Source organism: Lontra canadensis, unplaced genomic scaffold (assembly GCF_010015895.1).
Source record: "Lontra canadensis isolate GAN:19392208 unplaced genomic scaffold, GSC_riverotter_1.0 scaffold1, whole genome shotgun sequence".
NCBI lineage: Eukaryota > Metazoa > Chordata > Mammalia > Carnivora > Mustelidae > Lontra > Lontra canadensis.
Genome location: NW_022630995.1, coordinates 130,374,840 through 130,398,697, shown reverse-complemented (window position 1 = coordinate 130,398,697; position 23,858 = coordinate 130,374,840). Strand labels below are relative to the sequence as shown.

The 23,858-nt window shown below is 37.4% G+C and overlaps 1 protein-coding gene across 6 annotated transcripts in view; it reads left to right on the top strand.

Annotated features, from left to right (window-relative positions):
• Nucleotides 1–23,858, top strand: part of MARCHF1 (membrane associated ring-CH-type finger 1) — an 863,493-nt gene that overhangs the window by 752,447 nt on the left and 87,188 nt on the right. For 3 of the 6 annotated variants that reach the window (XM_032863628.1, XM_032863619.1, XM_032863610.1), the window contains 2 exons: nucleotides 21,499–21,578; nucleotides 21,854–22,985. In XM_032863628.1, the coding sequence (XP_032719519.1) occupies nucleotides 21,499–21,578; nucleotides 21,854–22,712 (939 nt within the window). In that variant the 3' untranslated portion in view covers nucleotides 22,713–22,985. Of the gene's footprint in view, nucleotides 1–7,142; nucleotides 7,148–21,280; nucleotides 21,410–21,498; nucleotides 21,579–21,853; nucleotides 22,986–23,858 lie in introns of those variants that run through there. The other 3 variants (XM_032863655.1, XM_032863645.1, XM_032863636.1) reach the window with 3 other exon arrangements.

Below are 23,858 nucleotides of genomic sequence, written 5' to 3'. Positions count from 1 at the left end.
TGTCATAGGAAGACTTTCAGTCACCCACGTTTGAGGGAAGTTGCTGGGTTTTGTTTTGTTTTGCTGTTGTTTTATCATTATGCATTTTAACACTGACATCAGGCTAAGAGGTGATAAGTTACTTCTGAGGGTCTTCTGTGGATGAACTCTGGAGTCCAAGCTAGTGGGGACCAGCAAAGCTTAGCCCCGATGTGCAGATGCTATTTATGTCCTAAAAAAATCTCTTTAAAATTTCAGCAGATCATTCTCTCTGAAACACTTGGAAACAAAAAGCAAGGATTATCACCAATTATTTTCCCCAATGTCTTTTCTTTTGTGCAATATGTCTTGATTTATAACTCTCTGCCTATAAATTTCTCTTCCATTGTAGAATTAGGTATCCCTGTGGGTTTAAAGGAAATTAAGCTTAGAGTAGTTAAATTCCAAAAATACTCCAGGAAAATGATCTTTTGTATGATATAAGTCCGTATGAGGGCTCTAGTAGCCCATTTCAGCGCAGAGAATCCATTCATTTTAATGGAATATCCAATCTAATGGAGCATATTGTGCTCAAAGAAAAACTCATTCTCAGGAATGTGCTGAACCAGGTACATAATTTACCAGAAATGAAGTTAAGTTCAGCATATTCTAGAAAAATGAATCACATGAGGCTTGGATCTTGTGCTGTGCATTCAACTTAAATAGCACTGTTTGCCTTCTACAACCATGATGATTTGAGAGAAGGCGAAAATATAGTCACATTGGGAAAATAGGTTGCCATCAACTCCCTGTGATTTTTACGTTTTTTCCCCAAAGATGTTATCTGTAACAGTACCACAGAGCATAACAGGAAAGGACAGAGATACTTTTCTTAAGCTGTTAGAATTGTGTTTGCATGTTTATTTTGTCCAGTCACCTAAACTCCTTTATTTTTTTTTTCTTCTCACATGCATTCTTCGAGTTGCTATTTAAAAACAGGGTTGCAGCTTTAATATACATTCATTTTACATGCCTCCTTCCTTTCTTCTCCATAACAATTTTCAGCTTTTATTATTTTCATTTTCCCTACAAGATTGCATGTTTTCTTTTCTCTCCACTCTTTTTTTTTTTTTTTTTTTTTTTGTACCTAGTGTTGAAGGTGGTCATCTGGGCTTTTCCCCATGAATTTTTACCTTTCCCATACAATAAAGTTCAGGAAACTTTTTCTATAAAGGTCCAGATAATACGTATTTTCAATTTTGTGGGCCCCTTAATATATCACAAGTACTTAACTCTGCCATGTAATAAATAATATGTATATTAATGAACATGGGCCTATTTTAATAAAATGTTATTCACAAAAACAGGCAACAGGATAGATTTACCTCATGGGCCATGGTTTGATGACACCTGAAATAGATGAAGGGTGACAAAATAAATGAAATCTTCACAAATAACTAGAAAAGAGGCAAAAAAAACCTGTCTAATTTCATGCACCAAATGTTTGGACATAGGAGATATGCCTTAATGCTGCTGACTCACCAAAGGTCATAATATAAATAAGCTGAACACAGTACTCCCAATTCTGGGGCAGTATTCTGCACAGTAGGTAATACACTCAGTCTGAAATGTGGTTCACTAATTGTCTAACAATCAAGCACCATATCTATAAACTAAGATTTATATCAAGGTAAATATTTACTTAGCCTCAATTTTCTGTGCTTTGACTCAGAAAAATAATTTTTCTTCAAATACAGTTTGGAAACATTTTTATTCACCAAATGATCAAGGAAGGAAGGAGGGAAGGAAAGTAGGAAGGAAGGAAGAAAGGAAAAGGAGAAGGAAAAGAAAAAGATAAAGGAAAAAAGAAAAGAAAAAGAAAAGCAATATGTCCTTAATGTAAAAAGGAAAATCCTATGTTTTAGTTTATGTTAATAGAAAAATTTTATTAGATAATATTCTTTCTTATAAATCAAAACTTATCAAACAAGCTTTGGAATGTGCTTCAGTTTTTGTGGAGAACCTAAATTTGAAGGACATTTCTGGAAAAAATATTTTACTTGGAATGTTTAAAGCTTGTTTAAGAAAACATGGTCTGCAAGAGCATATGGAAATACTGGCTTTACCTAAATGTTAGGGATTTGGTAATGAAAAACATTTTAAAGAAACATGGGTAGTGTCACATATAAAAGCACTATTAAATATATATTGTAAGAAAGACTTATTTTAATTTTGAGATCACTGGAGGAACACTGTGCAATAACATTGTCATTTTTACTCTTACATTCTTCTCTTCCTTAGTACCATCTCCATCCCATCCTTATTAAAAATATATATAATTTTCTTCCACATTATTTCCCTCTAGGCATTTTCTTTCCATTATAACAAAACAGTAACAAAAACCAAAAGCTAATTGAAAAAAAAAAAAATTCTTACCCTTTCTAGCCCCCACCCCCAAGAAAAAGGAATGTCTAAAGAAATGTAAATCATTGAAATCATTGCTAATTATTCAGGACCAATCCTAGTATATTAATCTTGGTTCTCCCAAAAAACAGAACCAATAGAAAGAGATTTATATGAGAAATTGGCTCATGAGATTAGAGAGGCTGAAAAGTCCAACCATCTGCCGTCTGCAAGCTAGAGATCCAGGAAAGCCAGTGATCTAATTCCAGTCCAGCTTTCTGAGAACCAGGGAAGATAATGGTAAAAAATCCAGTCCAAGCACAGGAAAAGAACAATGTCCCAACTCCAGCAGGCAAGAAGAAAGCAAAATCAGGCGAATTTCTCCTTCCTCCACTTTTTTGTTCTATTCTGACCCTCAGCAGATTGGATGATGCCCACCGAAATTGAAGAAAACAATCTACTATTTTAGATACTAATCTTGTCAAGAAAAATTCTCACAAATACACCCGGAACTAATGTTCAATCTGGGCACCTCTTCACCCAAATCAAGTTAACACATAAAATAACCTTCACACCTTGGGAATTACAAGAAGACAAATGGTAGTACTCCTCCCCTTTAATTGACCATTTCAAAATCAACATTTGGGAATCCTTTATTTATATAAATGTAGTTCCTCTTCCTTACCTGTTAAACCCCTATTATTAGCAGTAAACTGTATTTAAAAAAAAATACGAAAAACAAAATATAGAAATGTGGTATTTCAATTAGTGCTTAGCCTACATTACAGGGATTTCTTTTTCTTATTCTTAATCTACAATCTTTCAGTTCATTGCTTAATAATGATATCAAATAATTCAATTCATTGTAGTCAAATAATACTTATTGTAGCTCTCTATAGATTGAGGTGTTTTTAGGAGGATAATTTTGACAGACCCACAGTACACAATACGTTAGCTCTCTAGAATAAGTTTAGTAAATCTGGAGTTCTGGAGGAGCAAACCAGAGAGATAAATTGTACATCCAGTAAGTTTCTATTAATTACCCCTATCCCTTTGTGTTAGAGCATATGAAAAAATCTTCTAGTAACACTAGCTATGGAAAGAACTCTACAAAGAGATCTAGCAAACTTGTCTCCTTAGCCAAAAGATAAATACACAATGAAAGCAACAAAATGCAAGGCAACGATTTATAAATCCAGTGAGAATAGTTCATCCAGAATGAAGTGACATTTAAGGAAACAGAAACAACTGTACACTTCAGTGGGAAAACAAATTCAGGTAATCCAGTACAGTATAAGAAATTTCAACACCCCTTATTAAAAGGTGAGAGAGAATTCCTGCAATTAAATGTTAATTAAAAAGAACCAATTTTTATTGTGTTTATTGTAAAAAAGGAACAATGAATCCATCTGTTCTTTTTCCCCCAGAGAACAATGTAAACCTAAAGCCAACTCTCAAAACTACCATCCAGAGAAAGGCAAAAATGAATAGAATCACTAGCACTGCCACATTCTCATCTATGAGTACCTGTAAACCTAAGCTCAGTTGAATTTTTGAGTAATTGATCCAATATAAAGTCAAATTACTAACTCCTCGTGATGACCTAACAGATCAGGAATTTGGCCTGGACAATATGAGCGGTTGAAAAAGAGGTCATGGTAGCATTGTGGGACAGGGGGTAGGAGACTTCCATAAGAAGAGGAACACATGTTGTATGCAACTGATGAATCACTAAATTCTACCTCTGAAACTAATATAAAAAAATAATAAGAGGAACACAATGTCTCTATTGGTAGATCCAAGATGTGTTTTATGTTAACTTCGGTTCAGTAGCTTCTGAAGAGTTGTACACAAGGACAATCAAGCCAAAGAAATTAGGAAAATTTGGATGATATTTAATTCCAACATAGACAAACCACTTTTTTCCTAATCTTACTAATCACTTGCACCAGTCTGGACAGGAAGAACTGAAAAATAAGAAAAAAGAAGAAAATAAACAGAAACTAAGAGAGAAAGACTAGCCTGATGCAGGACTCAATTCCAGGACCCTAGGATCATGACCTGAGCCAAAAGCAGATGCTTAACTGACTGAGCGACTCAGGCATCCCAAGTTAGTTCTTGAATTTAGCCAGACAGCAAATAGTATTTTAGGTCTCCTAAAATAAATAAAGGGGTTGCCTTTCATTGACACAAACTACATAAATCCAGGCCTTCTTTCTCCCAATTTAAGTCCTTTGTCAACACAAAATGTTATTTTTAAAAAATGATATCCTAATTCTGAAATCACTAGTGAAATCTTTCATACAAGTTTTCTTGGAGTGGTCTATGGATTGGAGATAGAAGTGGAGATGAATGTTGGAATCAGGGCAAAAAATACACTGTAAGAAATCCCAAAGATCCATTCCCTATCTCCATCCCCTAAGTGCTCAGTCATTAAAACACCCGTTCATCTTTGTCACATCCACAAAATTCTTAGTCTGCTCCTTATCAGTCTGCTTTTACTCCATCTTCTTCATAGATCTTTTTCATTTCCTTTTTAAAACTTTTCTTTTGTAGAGAAATCTATCCCACCTCTCTTTCTGCTTTAAGTATCACTGTTAATCCCAATTGCATGGTAAAGACATGGCAGAAAAGCAGTGAAGATTTCAAAAGGGAGGGGTAAAGGAAGGATCTAATAATATTTCATAATGAACACAGCAACAAATTTCAAAGACATGTTCATTATTATTTTCTGATGGCATAATGTCAAAGTAAAAATTTTCCTGTCACACTGAATCATACTTTGACATTGTGCCATTGGAAAATAATCATGGGCATGTGTTTGATTCATGACTATATTCATTCTAAAAATTGTGTTGACCATAAATATTCAACACTATTTCCCTTAAATGATCATCCAGAGATGAAACTTCTTTTTGGTCTCATCACCAGAAATTGTGCTTATAATGATTCTGTTTGTTTCTATCTTATGAAGAGTAAAATCATATGATTCTTCATATCAAGAACTAAAAACTTTAGAACCACATTTGAGGTATTACTCTAGCCAGTGTGTGGAAAGGTATGTATCTCATCTTACTTGATCTCATCTTTCTTATCCCATTGTCTTACATTTTTGAAATTTTCAAGTTGTAGTTAAAATACACATAACATAAAATGTGCTATCTTAACCAATTTTAAGTGTATAAGTTCAGTAGCATAAAGTATATTTTCATCATTCTACAGTCAACCTCCAGAACTCTTTTCATCTTGTAAAACTGAATCTCTATACCCATTAAACAACTCCCCATTACCCCTGCCCCACAGCCCCTGAAAACCACTTTTCTACTTTTTATCTGTATGAATTTGACTACTATAGGTATCTTATATAAGTGGGATCATACAGTATTTGTCTTTTTGTGACTGGCTTATTTCACTAGCAAAATGTCCTCTGGGTTCATTCATGTTGTAGAGTGTGTCAAAATTTCTTTCCTTTTTAAAGCTGAATAATTACTCATGGCCTGTAAATACTGAATTTTGTTTATTTATTCATCCATCAATGGACACAGGTGTTGGTCCTACCTTTTGGCTATTGTGACAATGATGCTACGAACATAGGTCTCAAGTATATAACTGCTTTCAGTTATTTTGTGTATATACCTAGAAGTGGAATTGCTGGATCATATGATAATTCTATTTTTAACTTATTGAAGAACTGCCATACTATTTTCCATAATGACTATACTATTTTACATTCTCACCACCAACAGTGCACAAAGGTTCTGACTACTTCAATTCCTTGCTAATACCTGTTATTTTCTGGGTTTTTTAATGGTAGTCAGCCTAATGGGTATGATTATCTCAATGTGATTTTAATTTACATTTCCCCAGTGATTAGTGTTGTTGAGCTTGTGGGCTTATTAATCATTTTGTATCTTCTTTGGAGAAATGTCTACACAAGTTTTTTGCCTTTTTTTAAATGGGTTGTTTGTTCTTTTGATGTTGTTAAGTTGCAGGAGTTCTTTATATATTCTAGTTATTAATCTCTTAATGAAATATGGTTTGCAAATATTGTGTCCTACTCTGGAGTTTGCCATTTCACCCTGTTGATTGTATGCTTGGATGCCCAAAAGTTTTAAATTTTGATGTAGTCTGATATATCTGTTTATTTTTGTTTTTCTTTTCTGTATTCTTCATATCATATCCAAGAAATCATTATCAAAACCAATGTCATGAACCTTTCCCTCTGTCTTTTTTTCTAAAAGTTTCTCACATTTATTTGGATCATATCCTGTACATATCCTGTACTGTGTATATCTGCGTATTGTTAGTATTTATATGTATTGTATAAGTTACCTTAAATTCATTCTAAAGCAAGATCAGGAGATATATAGACAGGTTTGTTTGTTGGTTTGTTAGTTTGTTGGTTTGTTTTTATTAACCAACACTTGTTTTGTCACAATTCATTAAACCCTCTCCAAGCCAATAATCAGCCTTGTTGCATATTTAAGTCCTGCAACTGATTTCACATTATGTACTTGAATCTTGAAGTGTATCTATTTATTCTATTTACCATATGCCTAAACTGCTTCATATTTCAAAGATTTAATTTACTTATTTGACAGACAGAGATCACAAGTAGGCAGAGAGGCAGGCTGAGAGAGAGAGAAAGGGAAGCAGTCTCCCTGCAGAGCAGAGAGCCCAATGCGGGGCTCGATCCCAGGACCCTGGGATCATGACCTGAGCCGAAGGCAGAGGCTTTAACCCACTAAGCCACCCAGGTGTCCCTAAACAGCTTCATATTTCAGAAGTTCCAGTTTAGGACAGTAACTAAACAAAGTAGCTAAGTTAACAAATTTGATTTTCTAAAAAAACTGTAGAATCATGGCTAGAGGGCATAAAGTTTTAGACACTAAAGACACCCAGACATCTCTCCACAACATATGGAATATATGAATATAAATATCTTTTTGCTTTTATTTCTTCCTTCTCTCTTTTCTACTATTTTATTTTTCTTTTTTTTTCCTTTTTCTTTGCTCCTTTTCTGACCTTCTCTTGGCTTTTTTCTTTCCAGTTATTTCTCCATTCCCAACTTTGTTCTCCTTCTTTATCTTTAACTTTCTCTTCATTTCTTTTTTCTTTCCCTCTATTGGCCTTCCCTGCCTTTAACTGCATTCCCTTTTTTCATATTTTATAAAAGGCATTAATAACCTCATGCCTTGAACATAGAATTATTATTTGTTTCTATGGCTTCCAGTCTGTATTTTTTTCCCACCACAATTTGTTTTCCACAATATTGTCAAATTAAACCAAATTTAGATTATTTTAACTCAAACATGTAGAACAATAGACTATATCTCCCTTAAATCATTCAGTTCACTGAGTTTTGACATAAAACTCTGCCAAAATACAGAACAGTGCTACCAGTCCCCCAGATTCTTTAGGTTTCTTCCTATGTAGTTCTTCCATCAATGCCCTCAGCTGTGGCTAATCTGCTTTATGTCCCTATAGATCAGTCTGCATTTTATAAGTGACACTGCACTATATAATGTACCTGGATTCTTTCACTTAGCATAATTATTTTGAGATTCACTGGTGTTGCATATATTAGTAGTTTGTTCCTTTTTAAAGCTAAGTAGTATCCTAAGGTATGAATATACCACATTTTGTTTATCCATTCCCCTGTTGATGAAAATTTGGACTGTTTATAGTCTAGGCCTATTGTTGATAAAGCTGTGATAAACATTTCTATACAAGTGTTGGTGTGGTGGAACATATGATTTCATTTCTCTTGAGTAAATACATAAAATGGCTAGGTCATATGGTAAGTGTATTTAGCTTTATGTGAAATTGCTGAGTGATTTTCCTTTTTACATTTCCTCCAGAAATGTACAAAACTTCCAGTTGTTTTGCAATCTTTGCCAGTTCTTCGGATTGTCAGTATTTTTAATTGTAACCATTCCAATGAGTATGTGGTGATATGACTTCATTTTGCATTTCATGGATGATAAATGATTTGGAATATCTTTTCAAAAATATGTTTGAAGTTAATATCCTTTTTAAAGTGGCTGCTCAAGTCATTAGCTTATTTTTGTTGGGTGATTATTATTACAAAAGTTTAAGAATTCTTTATATGTTCAACTATTTTACCCAATACGTACCTTCCATATTCTCTTCCTTTCTAAATACAAAGTTTTGAATTTATATCAAGTATAGGGGTGCTTGGGTGTCTTAGTCATTAAGTGTCTGCCTTTGGCCAAGGTCATGATCCCAGGGTCTTGAGACTGAGCCCCGCATCAGGCTCCCTGCTCAGTGGGAAGCCTGCTTCTCCCTCTCCCACTCCCCCTGCTTGTATGCCCTCTCTTGCTGTCTCTCTCTCTCTCTCTCTGTGTCAAATGAATAAATAAAAATATTTTTTAAAACTTTATATCAAGTCTAATTACCAACAATTTGTTTTATGATCTGTGTTTTTTGTGTCTCATGTAGAAAATCTTGTCCTAGTTTGAGGTCACAAAGTATTTCTCCTGTATTCTATTCTTGTGGTTATACAGTTTTAGCTTTTTGTTTTGAATGAATAATTTTAAGTGATTTTTATTATCTTGTAGGGCGAGGATTGAGATTAACTTTTTTCCTGCCGATATTCATTTGTTCCAGCACCATTTCTTTGAAAGGTGTTCCTTTCCTCATTGAATTACCTTGGCACCATTGTCATAAATCAATTGATCATATTTATGAGTCTATTTCTAAACTCTCTATCCTGTCCCATTGATGAATTTGAATGTATTTTATAGTTTGGGTGCTATTATAAATGGATTTTTTAATTTCAATTTAAAATGGACTAATCTTTTTTAAGGACCCTTGTCCCCATCCTAATCTGAACCTTCACTGATTACATATCAAATAATGTAGAACACTACTCAACCTAACACTGAAGTCCCGTCCATGTCTAAAATCTTCCCTTACAGATTTATCATTGGCATCCTGGGTTTCAAATAAAATTAATAACTCACTGCTCCCAAAAGTACACTTGCAGAAAAAGATCAAGGATAATGTGCAAGCATGCAGTCTATCTGTGGATCGGTAGGTGGCAAGGGAACCTGATGTAGAAGAAAGACTCAGAGATTAAGCAAATTCTGTGTGGTTTTGGAGTGTAAAACTAGAATTAGTGCTGGAAGCTGCAGAGAAAGTTACTTCAGTGTGATACTGTGACACGGTTAGATGATATGATTAGAGAAACGCAAGGGATGTTCTCAGGAGATGGTGAATTCTGTTACTGGCCAAACATGGGCTGGATGATCACCCACTGAGAAAGCTATAAATGGAAGAAGTGGTGTCAGATGGGGGTTAGACCAGGTCTCCTTCATAAATCTCCCCCATCCCTGTGATGACATAAATACATTCTCTACATTTATTATGTTTTTTAGTCATTAACTATTATTTTCACAGTCTAGATGCATCTTTGAGCTTTTGGCCCCTTTATGTTCCCTAGATCCAGTTTAAAATTTCATTTTATTCTTAATTCTTTACCATGTTACTCACCAACTACTGCTGAAATGAATGAGGCTTTTTTTTTTAAGAAAAGAAGCTTCTGCAGTAGCATTTCTGAAGCTCTAGAATCATTCTTCATAAGGTATTATTAATGTATTACTAAATAAGAGAAGTTATTTGTAAATGATTATGCTTGATTATTCTTTGTCACTTCCACAAATTATATACTGGGATCTCCTAGTGGAGTGGATCTAAGCTGGGCAGAGCAGCAGGAGGTAACAGCTTTGGCATCTTTCAAAACAATAATTAATTTTTGAAATGCCAAGGCCAATTGGCAGTAGTTAACATTGCCCCCAGAGCATAATCATGGCCTGGATGCCACAGAGACAAGTTGTCTTATGTTGCCTATGAATGGATTCTCAGAAAACCTAATTTGAAATTACTGCCTTTAATTATACGGCTGATATAAATAACTTTGATAAAATTAGTGCAGCTGGCCTCTTGTTTGTTTTTCCCACTTAAATGCACTGTACAATGTAATCATCTGAAATAAACATCCATTACAAAGAATGCTTCATTTCAAAGAACATATTATTCTGCTCATCCCTCCAATTGTTATTTTTTCCTCCCCAACTACATTTCAATCTTGCACCTATTAAAGGGATGAACAAATTACCAAGCTCTCATAATGTACCAACTAGTGAATTAAAACAATTCATTGCTGCTGAATAGGGCCATGCATTTAAAAGATTTTAATTCATATGTATCCTCAATTACCATGTTTTCTTTTTGAGCAGACCCTGCCAGCTTAAAAATTGTTGAAAGCCATGCTCTTCTCTGAGCAATATAGTTATTATGTCACTTCCTAAGTAGAAATCCCTATCTTTGAAAGAAAATAGAAGACACATCTTCCATTTGATATGCTTTTTAATTCCAAAGTCCAAGGAAAGGGCCTCAAAAATTATATCAAACATTGGCCTCAGCTCATTTATTTTGTAGGAGAGCAGAATTGCCTCTTTTACAGAGGAAAATGGAGTCCTTTCTTCCTGGTTGACTGTGATATGATTGTCATCTCTATCTCTACTGCAATCAGGACAGGATTTACCAAGGTCAATTCAACTTGGTCCAACTATTACCAAGCTCAGTTCAGCTCAATTCAACTCTTGCCAAGCTCAATTCAACCCCACAACTCTTTATTAGCTACCTGCTATGTGCAAGGCACTATGAAGATTTCCAAAATGAGTAAGACGTGGCCTTTTTTCTCAATCTGGAAAAGAAGCAAAAAAGATTACCTGTAGAACACTGTGGCAGTTTGGAAATGGTTATATGGGAACACAGATGATAAATGCTTAGAGCAAGGATGAAATCATAAGAGAAGTTAAAAGGGCTGTTGTAGTTCAAAGGAGAATGGCTATTCATAAAGCTGAGAAAATGAGGTAGTCCTGGCAGAAAACTCCATGACTTTGTTTTTGCCATTTTCTCTATAGAGAATGGCATGGAAATAAAAATATAGGACTAAAAATAGAGGACTAATGATATACTGTCAGGACACGTAACTAATGATATACTGTATGATGGCTAACTTAACATTAAAAAAAAAAAGTAGGGGACAGGGACCCTGGGTGGCTCAGTTAGTTAAGCATCTGCCTTTAGCTCAAGTGATGAACCCAGGGTCCTGGGACCGAATGAGTCCCACATCAGGCTCCCTGCTGCACAGAGCCTGTCTGCTGCTCCCCCTACTTGTGCTCTCTCTTGCAAAGTATGGGACATATTTGGTAATATGATAAATATGGATATGATAATGTTGAAAAACACGTAAGCAAGGTTTGGTGGAATCCAAGAATTACGAGGAGTTAAGCCTGAGGTAAATACCAGGAAAGTAAATGGGAGTCAAAATACAAAGGCTCCCAAATCCCAAACTGTATTTAGGTAGTCAGGAACCATTGAGGCCTTGCCTGGAATTACACCGCAGGAAGCCCTATAGATATACAGATCAAAACATAGAAAAATGAAAGGCAGCAAAAGCTGTGAGAATCTCTTCCTCTCTCTGGACAATTAACTGCAACAGGGTGAGGGAAGGGCCAGGACTGGAACTTGATCTTCTTGCAGACTGGGCATGAGACAGCTCAGGAGCATAGGAGACAGTCTAGCCCAGCACATGCAGGGACAGCCGTCAGCCAATTTATCTGCTGATAGAGCCAACCCTAAACCGCCGGTGTCTGAGTTTAAGTTCCCATGGGTGCAGGGCCTGGCACAAGGACTTATACCAGTAGCTTGTTTGGGAAGTGTCCACTAGGCAACAGGAGTGAGGCAGAAGGAAAGTGACGGGGAAAAAAGGGGAAGCCGATCAAAGGGTGTAGTAAAGAGGTCACTGAAGTGGCAACAGGGCTTCATTCCATCAGGACCTCCTTGAGAAATGTAAAGAATGTGTCCAAGGATGGAACACCATATGGGCTGGTGGTCCACCCAGCTTCTGCTACCTTTTGGCAGAGAGCTACCTAGGGGTAACATCTCTATGCTTTGGGCTGTCCCTGGACACAGGCTTTCACAAAGTACGGTCAGTTGGTACTTGGCCAAACTGAGCCTGCCTTTCTCTTTCCTGGAAGTTTCCAGGGAAGTTAACAAAGCTAGGTAATTGCATAGCCTCATAATTACCAGTGGCCCTTACTATACAAATTCCAGAGCTCCTGCTTGCTTCCCTGTCACCTGTACCTCAGCCAACCCACTAACTGTGATGCTACAGCTCACTAGGCATTGTCACTACCCACTTAGTACCAGAAAAGGGTCCCCTGTGATGTTTGACCATGAGTGACCCAGCTCCTAACTTCTATCTTGTGGGTCTTCATTATGGTACTATTTCTGCAACCTGCTATATCTCAGTCTGGGTTCCCCTCCAAGCAGTACTGCTGACAAGACTTATAGTGCAGGTGGTGTATTTCAGAACTCATCCCAGGAATTGTAAATGAGGAATGAGGAAACATGAAACAAGAGTGAGTAAAAAGTCAACTTAAGGGTGCATTTTGAAGTCAGTTCTGATTCTAATGGGATTCCTGAGAGATATCCGAAGTGTTTTTCAGAATTTTGTATGTGACAGAGAGCATGGATCATTTTTCCAGAAACTTCTGACCCCATTTTTTTTTAAAGTTTGTCTCTAGAGGTATTATTTCCCTTGCATTCCAACTTATGCAGGGCCAAGTTGGCTTCCATGGTTTTAGGAGTCGATGGTAGAAACAAGGTTGCATTCAGTTGAGATGGGACATTCTCACCAGGAGGTCAGTTGGCACTCAAAAATGTATTGTTCACTAGGGCTGCAGTTACCAGAAGTGGACTGAGATGTGACATGGGGTACCAAAGGCAACTGCCTGATTCTGCTTCTCTATCTGTCTCCCAGGATGTGTACCTTTTATGAGATAGAGTGAGTACCATGATGAGTTCTCAACTCCTTCACAGCATAGTGTCTGTTTACTCCCCCAAGAGATGTTCCTTCTTCTCAGAATCAACCTTATTGTCTCCTGCTCCCAGTGGTTCAGTCTTGACTGCTGCTAAGCTTATCTTGGGGCTGATCTACAGCAATAGGAATGGATGGCTTTTAAAAAGAAGGAAGTGACTTGAGCCAATACTTCAAAACAAATCCCCTCCTATGCCCTCTTTGCTGACAATCAGTGTTCCATCCCTTTTTTTATCTGTCTATTCCAACAGGACGTGTAGGCTTGCATAGCTTGGCCTCTGAAGAGGCCATAGCTTGGCCCCTACTTGCTGGCCTTCCAGGGCCTTTCAAGAAAAGCTAGATTCTGCACCATTAGCTTCTCCTTTAGACCTCTCTATCTCTATCTCCATCTTGCCTTTCCCTAAGCCTCATCTCTAACAGTGTGGATTGCCAAAGGTAGACGTGGCTCTCTTCTTTTGAAAAGATTTTCAGTTTCTCCCAAAATCTGGTGTACCAAAAGGAGCATTAAGACAACTTGTCATGCCACTTTTCTTTTTGTCTGGCCTGCATCTTTCTTAGTGCCCCATTTCTAATCCACAAGATTACAGACTCAACCTCAAGATTGCTTTCTTCTCCATCTAGATTTTATAATCAGCCAATGCTACAGATATTTGCTACACAGTTTCTTAGGGATCCCACATGGCACCCAGGATGAAGTGTGGTAAATTTTGCACAATAAAGGGGGAAAAACATGTGACTCTCTAAAAGTAATCTCATTCCCTGTATTTTCCTCTTGAGTTATCTTGATGGCTGATATGGAAAATGTTTGATTTTTTTTTTCCAAAAAGATCTCAGTTTCTCCTGGTTAAAACTGCATCACATCCAGTCTTTCATGCTTTCTTACCATTATCCCTTCAATTTTCAGAATACACTAGGGCATGGACCTCTCTTTAGAGTTCTATACTGCAGGTTTTTACCAAACTTATTGCTAAGGCACCAAGACTTGGTGACTGGATCTTTGTTGCAGTCAAGAAGGGCTCCAAACTTTCAACCCATTTGAGTTTTCACTGTCATTGCCAGGCCTTTTGCCTGGTAGTCTTTTCTGTGGCCTTCTGTTACAAAGTCACATTGACTTGTACTCTTGTTGACCCCTCGCTTACTTCCGCAGGCTAGTAATCGTAGTTATCTTTTACACACTTGCCAAAGCACAAGAAGACATCTGGATTTCCTCACTCTACCCCAGTCTGGAAAAATACAAAGCTAGCACAGGTGGCTCTGTCACTTCTACCCAGCCACAGCACCTCCCTTCCCCACTGAAAAGTTAATCTGAAAGACATTGCAGTCTTTCCAGGAAAAGGAAGAACAAACATCATTCTCCTGGTTTTCCCACAGCCATCTCCTGGTGAATCTTGCATAAACACTGTCTTTCCCCACCCTCTCTCCCCAAACCATGTTCAACCCAGAGTGGATAAATGAGGAGGGAAGATACTGGAATTTCATTCTTTGTTCTTCTCTCCCTCTCCTGTTCTTCAGCAGCAGGTAGTAGTGAAGAGAGAGTAATTATTCTTCCTGTAAACTATAGATTTAAAGTCATACCTTTTATCTCCCTACACGATAGGTTGTAGTAAAACTATGCTCAGAAGTCCAAGATCTCTTCTAGATGTATAAATAGGAGATTTGAGCATTTAGAAAACACTTTTCTCTCTCAAGAAAAATCAAGCTTTCAAGAATATTATCCCTGGAGCTTCAGGAACAAAAATATCTAATATGAAATTAGAAATATATCCTCTTTGACCTAAGCCAGCGGTTCTTAACTTTGGTTGCACATTGAGTCACTGGGGCAGCTTTTAAAAATACTGATAGTCAGGTCTTGTACTTTGGGGCCCATTCTTCAAAAGCTTCTGGAATCAGGCCCAGTTAGAGGTATTTATGTTAAAACTTCCCCAGTGATTCTAATTTTTAGCCAGGATTGAGAATCACTGAACTTAGACTGTTATGTGTCTTCTCTGAATGGGAGGATACCATTAAGTCCACCGTGGGGAGGAAACTTGATTTTCTGGGAATGAATAAAAAGAAGAACATCAGACTACAACTCTTGTACATTCCACAAAGCAGCTATCTGATCAGTGATTTCATGTTATCATCATAATTCTTTTATGTACATACCATGTTGAGTACATGTAACTGAAGAATGAAAGTGGAATTCAAAGAGACTAAATAAGCAATGATTTTATCACTTAAATGATAGGGAAAAAATACCAATCCTGTTTTTTTAATATTAATAGTTATCATTTATTACATCATCATTAACATGATTAAAAAATTGGGACACCTGAGTGGCTCAGTCAGTTGAGTGTCTGACTCTTGGTTTCAGCTCAGGTCATGATCTTGGGTTCATGAGATCAAACCCTACATTGGGCTCCACGCTCAGCACAAAGTCTGCTTGAGATTCTTTCTGCCTCTCCCTCTACCCTTCCCTGCTACTCTTTCTCTCTCTTTCAAATAAATAAATACTTTAAAAATTACTTTCCCTTTTATTAAAATTAAAATTTAAAGTATTATAAAAATATATAACCTAAAAAATAAAGGTTCTCATAATCCAACCTCACAAAAATAATCACTGCTAATGGTTGGATGTACACTCCTGCAAATGTGTCCTATTCATAAGATAGCATTCATCGTGAAAGCATTATTCACCCAAATGAGATCATACTATATATAGTTTTGAAGCTTAACTTTTCACATAAAAATATATCCTACACATGTGTGTGTGTAAGTTTGTGTGTGCATATATGTGGTGTATCTCATTTTTTAAAATGACTTATGTATTTCAATGTTAAGAACTAGACATTTAGATCATTTCTAATATATTGCTATCACAAACAAAACCATAGTGAACACTCTTGTTATGATGAACATATCTTTGGGCAGTTTCAATAAAAGTGTTTCAATAAATGTTTCAATAAAATGATTCCTGTGAGAATTTCTGACTAAAGACCATAAACGTTTTCTATGTTAATAAAGTTTATCAAATTGCCCTCTGAATAAGTTCTGCCAATTTACAATTATTTCAACAATATATGGCAATTATTGGTGTCCCCAATCTTGGCTACACTAGGTATTAGTCAATCTTTTTCATGTACTTATCCGCTAAGTGAAAGTAAATCATTGTTAACTTAATTTGCATTTGTTTGTTTATTGAGATTGAGCATTTTTTGTACATGGACAAAAGCCATGTGCAGTTCCTCCCTGTGAACTATCTGTGTGTCTCACTCGTTTTTTTCTAAGATCAACCAATTTTTTTTAATTTGTAAAAAATCTATGAGTACTATAGAAATTAGCTATTTGGTTATCATATATATTGTGAAATATGGCATTATTTATGTTGGGTCTGTTATCAAAGGAGCGAGACTGACATGGAATGAAGGTTTAACAAAAATTTTATTCTTATGCCAAGCATCAGGAACCAGACTGACCGGTCAGGGCCTCCTCCGAAGAGGACGACGACCCCTTGGTCTTACAGGCTAGTTTTATAGGGCACAACCGCAGACCTCTACATATGTGGCTTTGGCTGATTGGTTGTTTCCACCTGTCTGGCCTTGTTTTAGGTGTTGTGTTTTAGTAACAGTTACCTGGAACCGATAGCAACCGTTGCGGCGTTTATTAAACAAAATGGCCTTGTTTCTGGTGTGTTTTAGCAACAGTTACCTGGAACTGACATCAGTAACTGCTGAAGCGTTTATTAAACAACAAAATGTCTACCTAGGCAACATGGAGTCACTATGGCTAAGTAGGCCCAGGCAGGCCCTAGGGATTTAACAGGTTTTAACGTGGAATCGGCCCCAACAATTTATGGCTTTGTGTTTTGTCTGGGGTAATGTTGGTGTGTGAGTATATGTGCTTCTTCTTTTATAAATTGGAAGTTTTTATTTTTTTAATTACCATGCCTAACTGTCTTTTCCTATGTTAATTTTTTATTTCATGTCATCTTAAGAAAGGGATTCCCTTCCATGATATTATAAACATACTCAGTTGTGGTTCCTTCTCTTATTTTTATTTTTATTTTACTACATTTAAGTCTTTACATTTTTCTGAATGACTAGTCATTTCTGCCCATGCTATTTATTTAATAACCTGGCTTTTTTCACTAATTTGAAATGTAACTTTGTTAAATACTAAGGAATAGAAAGCTAATAGATAGATAGATAGATTGGCAGACAGTTTTCCACATGCATATTCTCCTAATTTCTGATGATCCATACCATGTTTTGATATTTGGTGAAAGTACTCTAACCCCTCATCCCACTTAACTTTATTAAAATTTTTTCATCGAACATTAAAGACGTTTCCCCATGTTACTTTTTTCAACTGATTTTTGAAATAATTTTTACCATACTTGTAATAAAACAACCAGTTGGGATTCTTTATCCTTTTTTTAAAGATGTTATTTATTTGACAAAGAGAGAACACGCAAGCAGGGGGAGCATTAAGCAGACGGAGAGGGAGAAGCAGGCTCCCCACAGAACAGGGATCCTGATTTGGGGCCCAATCCCAGGACCCTGGGATTGTGACCTGAGCCAAAAACAGTCGCTTAACCTACTGAGTCACCCAGGTGCCCCTGGGATTATAATGTTTAAACTATTCATTTTCCCAATCTGAGCTGCATCCTGGATATATTGAATCCTAATTCTTTCCCCTGCTTACAGTCACTCTTGGACTTTCCAGTTCTCAGCTGCCAATGTGAGTTTTTTAGTGCCCAAATTTAGTCATTTCCATTTACTACTGAATATCTGTCAATGACTTTCTAATCATTTGTGGATATAATCCAAAAATTTCAATGTGACATACAGGATCTCTGTCTACTCCTTCATACTGACTTTGTATCACTTCTTACCTCAACTCCCTCCCCCCAGTCATTATAAAATTGTGTTCACATTCACTCTTTCTTGCTCCGGCATCATCTCCTGTCAGACACTTACTTTAAGTCTCTGCTCCATTCCATCTGAGGTGCCCTTCCTTCATCAGAACTCCCATTGCCAGATTATCAGGACAGATGAGACTGTATTAAAATTGTCTGTTCATTTGAATCTCTTTTCCACTAACCAAGAAGCTCCTTCAGGATGCTATCTTTTCTTTATTCCCAGAACTCACCATAATATCTATTACATAATGGACCTTTAATTCATGTTGTTAAACAAACATATCTAAAGTGACATAAGCTAGGGTTAATTTTGTATCAATCAGGTGGTAAAATAGATCCCACTGTCTTACTAGGGTGCAGGTAGTTTTTCTAGAAAGTGATCCCAGGAAGCACCACAGACTTGGCTAAAGTAAGACAGAGAGAAAGGAGGAAACGCCAATAAAGGGGTGTGTTGGTGAGCTAGGGTCCATGGCCATGAAGCTATAATCCAGCTTGGGACCTTTTGAGAAACTATAAGTCACTTTGACCATCCTTTGAGAGAATGGAAAATGTAGAGCATTTAGCCACTGACTTCAGTCCGAGAATTGTCCCCAGAGGTTTTAATTTATGCCACACTTTAAGGTTGTGTCTGTGTGTAGTCAAGTGAGAACACATGGTACCAAAGACCCAGGGCATTGAACCCAAGAGGTGCAAGCACTCAGGTGGGAATCAGTCAGTGCCCAGGTGAACTCAGAGAAAGCCCGGGGGATGGCGTGGGCATTAACAGCATATGCCACAATAGCCAAGACTACAGCATCTGCCCCACCACCAAACTGAATACGTATCAGCTAATATTGGCTATGAGTTGTTTGAAGATTCTTGATGATTCTTGAAGAAATCATCATAAGGATGAGTTCTATTTCCTTCAAAATACTTAAGGTTTATAGACATAAATGCTATTTGATTCCTTCTCATGGTGGACCAAAAAACCCTCCAAAGGGAAGCTGCATGTTTTTTAACTTTCTGTGTTATTATTCATTGACAAATTACTTTCTCGTTGTGGAACATACATTTGCTCAGACCTGTGAGATGATGAAAGTTTTTATTATGATTATGTCTGTTTCACCTTCCTTTCCTTGTACACCTTCATAGAATGGTCTTCAACATGTCATTAAGTAGCCTTGGATAGCCATTATGGTGCTCAACGTATTTTGGATCGCTTTTATATCATCAGTGATCTGAGGTCACTTTTGGGCTTCACTACTTTTTTTTTTTTCCCTAAAGAGAACGTTTGGTAAATTTCACTTTATTCAGCGACTGCTGTGTGCAGAACTCGCTACTAACATCAATGGTTGTATGTGGGATAAGTGGTGTGCAATCTAATAATACTTACTGTTTACTGCATAGAGTACAGAAATGCTTGTTTTTTACAAAAATTGTCTATATACCTGTTCAGTGGATGCAGAAATGAAGTTAATCTGGATTTAAAAAATTGAAAAAAATGAGTTTTGAAACAAATATTGAAGGATACAATAAAAAATGAACTGGTGTTCAAAGATGATATACAAATATTAAAAATGCAGTGTTCATGGATTGATAAGGAGGCCTCTGAAAATTACAAGTCAGAAATGTGCAGATGTAAATCAGTCTGTGGGAACACGCTGAGAACACCATACTTCCCCCTTGGCCCCCGTGTCCTCTGCCTAGAATATTTTTTAATCCTTCTATAATAACTCCTGCTTGCCTTTTAGATTGGCTCAAGTCTCATCTCCTACAAGAGTTTCTGATGAGTCTTTGACAAATTGCCACAAACTTATTGAATTAAAATAGCACTTTATTATCTTATGGCTTTGGAGGTCAACGTCAAACATGGGTCTCACTGAACCAAAATCGAGGTGTCAGCCGGGCTGCGTTCCTTCTGAAGGGTCTAGAGGGGATCCCATTTTCTAGCTTTTTCCATCTTCTAGAAGCCTTGGTCCTTGGTGAGGGACCCCCTTAGTTTCCTCCTGTGTAAAGGAGAAGTATATTCCCAGGTGAGTAAGAGAACAAATGAAAGAACGAGATTCCTCATCCCAAACCTCTGTTCCAGCACCTACTCATGAGAAGCAGCACTGACTTCTCAGCTTCCTTATCGCTGATATGGAAATAATCACGTCAATCAACACACTCGCTTCTCGTGAGTATTAATGAAGGAAAATTCACCTACAGTGATTGGCACATCCTATTCATTCAAAACTGTTAGTTCTTACAGTTTCCCCCTGGTGAGATTATTTTAAGGATTTAGGAGATAGCTGACAAAGCCACAGCAAGATGCCTGGCAAGTAGCCAATTCTCAGCACATTCTACCTTTGATTTATCAGCATCATCTGTATTAAATACAACAGGTTAGAGAAGTCACATTCAGTGAAGAAGATGCATTTCGAAGGCAGGAGTTTGGTGAAATGTGCTCAGCTTTATGCTAACAATCTGAATTATTTCAAGCTCTGTTTTTCTCAGCCTCCATATGGTCACAGGGTTAAAAGATATGATAGGTCAATAATGTTGTGATGGATGGATTTTATTAGTTTCCGTGATGAAATAATAATAGTAATAACTATAGGCTTTTAAATATTACAAAATGTGGGGGGCCTGGGTGGCTCAGTGGGTTAAAGCCTCTGCCTTCAGGTTGGGTCATGATCCCAGGGTTCTGGGATCAAGCCCTGCATCGGGCTCTTTGCTCAGTAGGGAGTCTGCTTCCCCCGCCCCCCGCCTGCCTCTCTGCTTACTTGTGATCTCTGTCAAATAAATAAATAAAATCTTTAAATAAATATATATATACACACACATATATATATACATATACATATTTATATTACAAAATTTTTTCACATATATTATCTCATAGGTCCTTGATGTGACTTCATGTTATTCCCAGGCAGTATCTAGCAGTCTAATGGCTATTTGATTATTTAGACTTCCCAGATTTTTATCATCCTTATCCCATAATAGTTTTTATGTCCTTTGTATTATAGAATATTCAGATGTTACCCCCTGTTTCCAAGGCAAATGGAAGCATTCCACTCAAATGTTTACAGTAAATAGAACAGAAACTTGTGGAATCATCTTCCTCTCTCATAAATGAAGCAACAGCAAAGTGGCAGAGCATTTCAGCTGTTCCAAGTTCCTCAAATAAGTTTTACTTTTGCAAAACGAACCCTCTGACTTCCTATATGTTGTGAGCTGCGTTATGAGCAACATGACCGGCAGCCACGTTTGTTGTAATTTTTTAAATATGTGGAAAAAAAGCAAGATCTCGACCATGTATTACCTTAACCAAGATGCCAAATTATCTAACTTGTTTCTCCAGGCAAGCAGCCCAACAACAGGGACAGCTCCCAGGAGCCAGTCAAGATTGTCTGTCTGTCCATCCACTCAGGACATCTGCAGGTAAGTGCTCAGCAAATGATCCTATTTAATCTCATTTAAACCAATGTTCTGTAGTCTTCTTTATGTTCCAAAACTGTGTGGCTCTTGCTTCTGCCTTACATTGTCCATGGACAATTTATACTGGCTTAATTTTTCCCCTTTAGCACCTTTTCTTCATTTGATCTTTATTTACCAACGTCTGGTCATTCTGTCATTTTCATCATTCTCTCTCTCTGTTTTCCTGTGGCTCTCCTCTCCATTCCCATCTCCCATCCTTTGCCTGCTGCTTTGTCTAGATCTGCCATCTTGCATGACATGTCAGAAGATGCGTTTGAGCAATGCACCCCTGTCGTGGTGCTGAGCCCTGCTAGGAAGGAGTCTGGTAAGAAATCAGTAAAACAGAGGCCTAGGAGGAGGAGGAGGGCCTCTGAGAGATATGAGGCTGCAGAAGAACAAACAAAAGGGAGAAGAAATGATTTTCCCCTCCAAATCACAAGTGCCAGATGGAGCGAGCTTTACGCTACTTCTTCAGATTCATCTTCCACGGATGAGACTCACTGGATTCAGGCGAAAAGAAGAGCCCAAGTTAAATTCCGACTCTCACGAAGAAGAAGGAGAAATGGCAATAAGCCATGTGGAAACGCAGCTGGGCCTTCTGCTCCTCATGGAATGGATCTGGTAGATGTGGAAACCACAGGTAAAAAGCAAAAAGAGCTGAATGACTGTGAGGGTTGCTCTTTAAATCTCTGCAGAGGAAAAGGCACAAGGTACCAAGAATGCAGTCTTTCTCACCCACGGGGATCCTTTGAGATTAAGAGGTCCTCAAGGGAGCATGAGGAGAGCAAAGGCAGATACCACCACAGGGATCTGTGGCTCTTGCCCCGTCTTGGGCAACATGAAACAATCCAGAAAAGATCTTCAGAAGCAGATTCCAGCACTGATATATTGGCAGTAGCAGAAGACGGCAAGTATGTGGACACGGCCGGGTTCCTGGTGAATAACTCTAAGCAGAAGCCTCCTGCCACCTACCATGACCGGTCTGATAATTTAAAAATATGCAGGTCAGTCACTATAGAGAAAGACGTGATGCCATCCACGTGCATTTCTTTCCACTGTGAGTTAGGGGTGTGTTTGACCTCTCCCCTCACAACCTAACATGTATTCATGCTGTTATTTGTCTGGTTGGGTCTAAGGTGATAAAACAAGAAAAGGCAGGTGTGGGAATGAGAAGAAATAATAGGGAAGCATCCCTGGGTTTGGAAGCTGTTCCAGAATAGAATTAGATTTCCCCTTTACCCTTCCCTTAATAGGACAGTGATTTATCTTGGTAAATGGACTGACAAACCAGTTGGATCTGGTACCCATTCTAGTTAAGATAAGACCAGTGGGGGGCGCCTGGGTGGTTCAGTGGGTTAAGCTGCTACCTTCAGCTCGAGTCATGATCTCAGGGTCTTGGGATCGAGCCCCGCATCGGGCTCTTTGCTCCGCGGGAAGCCTGCTTCTCTCTCTCTCTCTGCCTACTTGTAATCTCTCTCTGTCAAAAAAGATAAATAAAATCTTAAAAAAAAAAAAAGATAAGACCAGTGAAAGAAATATGAGTGAGAGTGTATGAAACCTTAGATCCTTTAATGCAAATTCAGTGAACTGTTAGCATCCTGACAGAAAGATATTTAACGGTTGGGTTTTTTAAGGTCAGATTTTTTTTAATCAGAAAAATCTCTACAGTTGGTGCTAATTTGTTCTCCAATTGTCTGACTCAGCGGGGTAATTCAAGACTGAAAGGCCACAGAAACAGGTCATGGACGTATCAGTGGGGTGGCCGGAGCCTTCAGGGAAGGAGAACTCATTAACTTTAGTGATAATCATGTACTAAAATGTTTCAACATGTAGATATTTCATAGCTATGAGACTCCTTTCTTGCTCTTTTTTCCAACCATACACATTTTCAAAATAACTTAAAGTGAATAAAAATTATAGGAATACCCATGCTAGTGTGCATAAATCAGATGATTTTAAACAAAACAGCTAGTTTTACACGTTCATGTTATATCCCCTAGTCATTTAAGTTGGTTAAGTGAAGTTTTGTTACATCATGCTTGGTTGTTTGGGCTTGTTTTATGACAGTTAAAGTTACTTTATAACACATGTAAGTGTGTTGCCTGCTAATAACGTGACCCCAAGAATGCTGCCCATGTCTATTTAAGACAGGACAAGGAAATTTGAGGTCTGGATGTAAATAATAATAGTTTGTTTCTCGAAAGTTTTATAAAATTTTCCTAAAATGCTCATTGATTTGTTAAT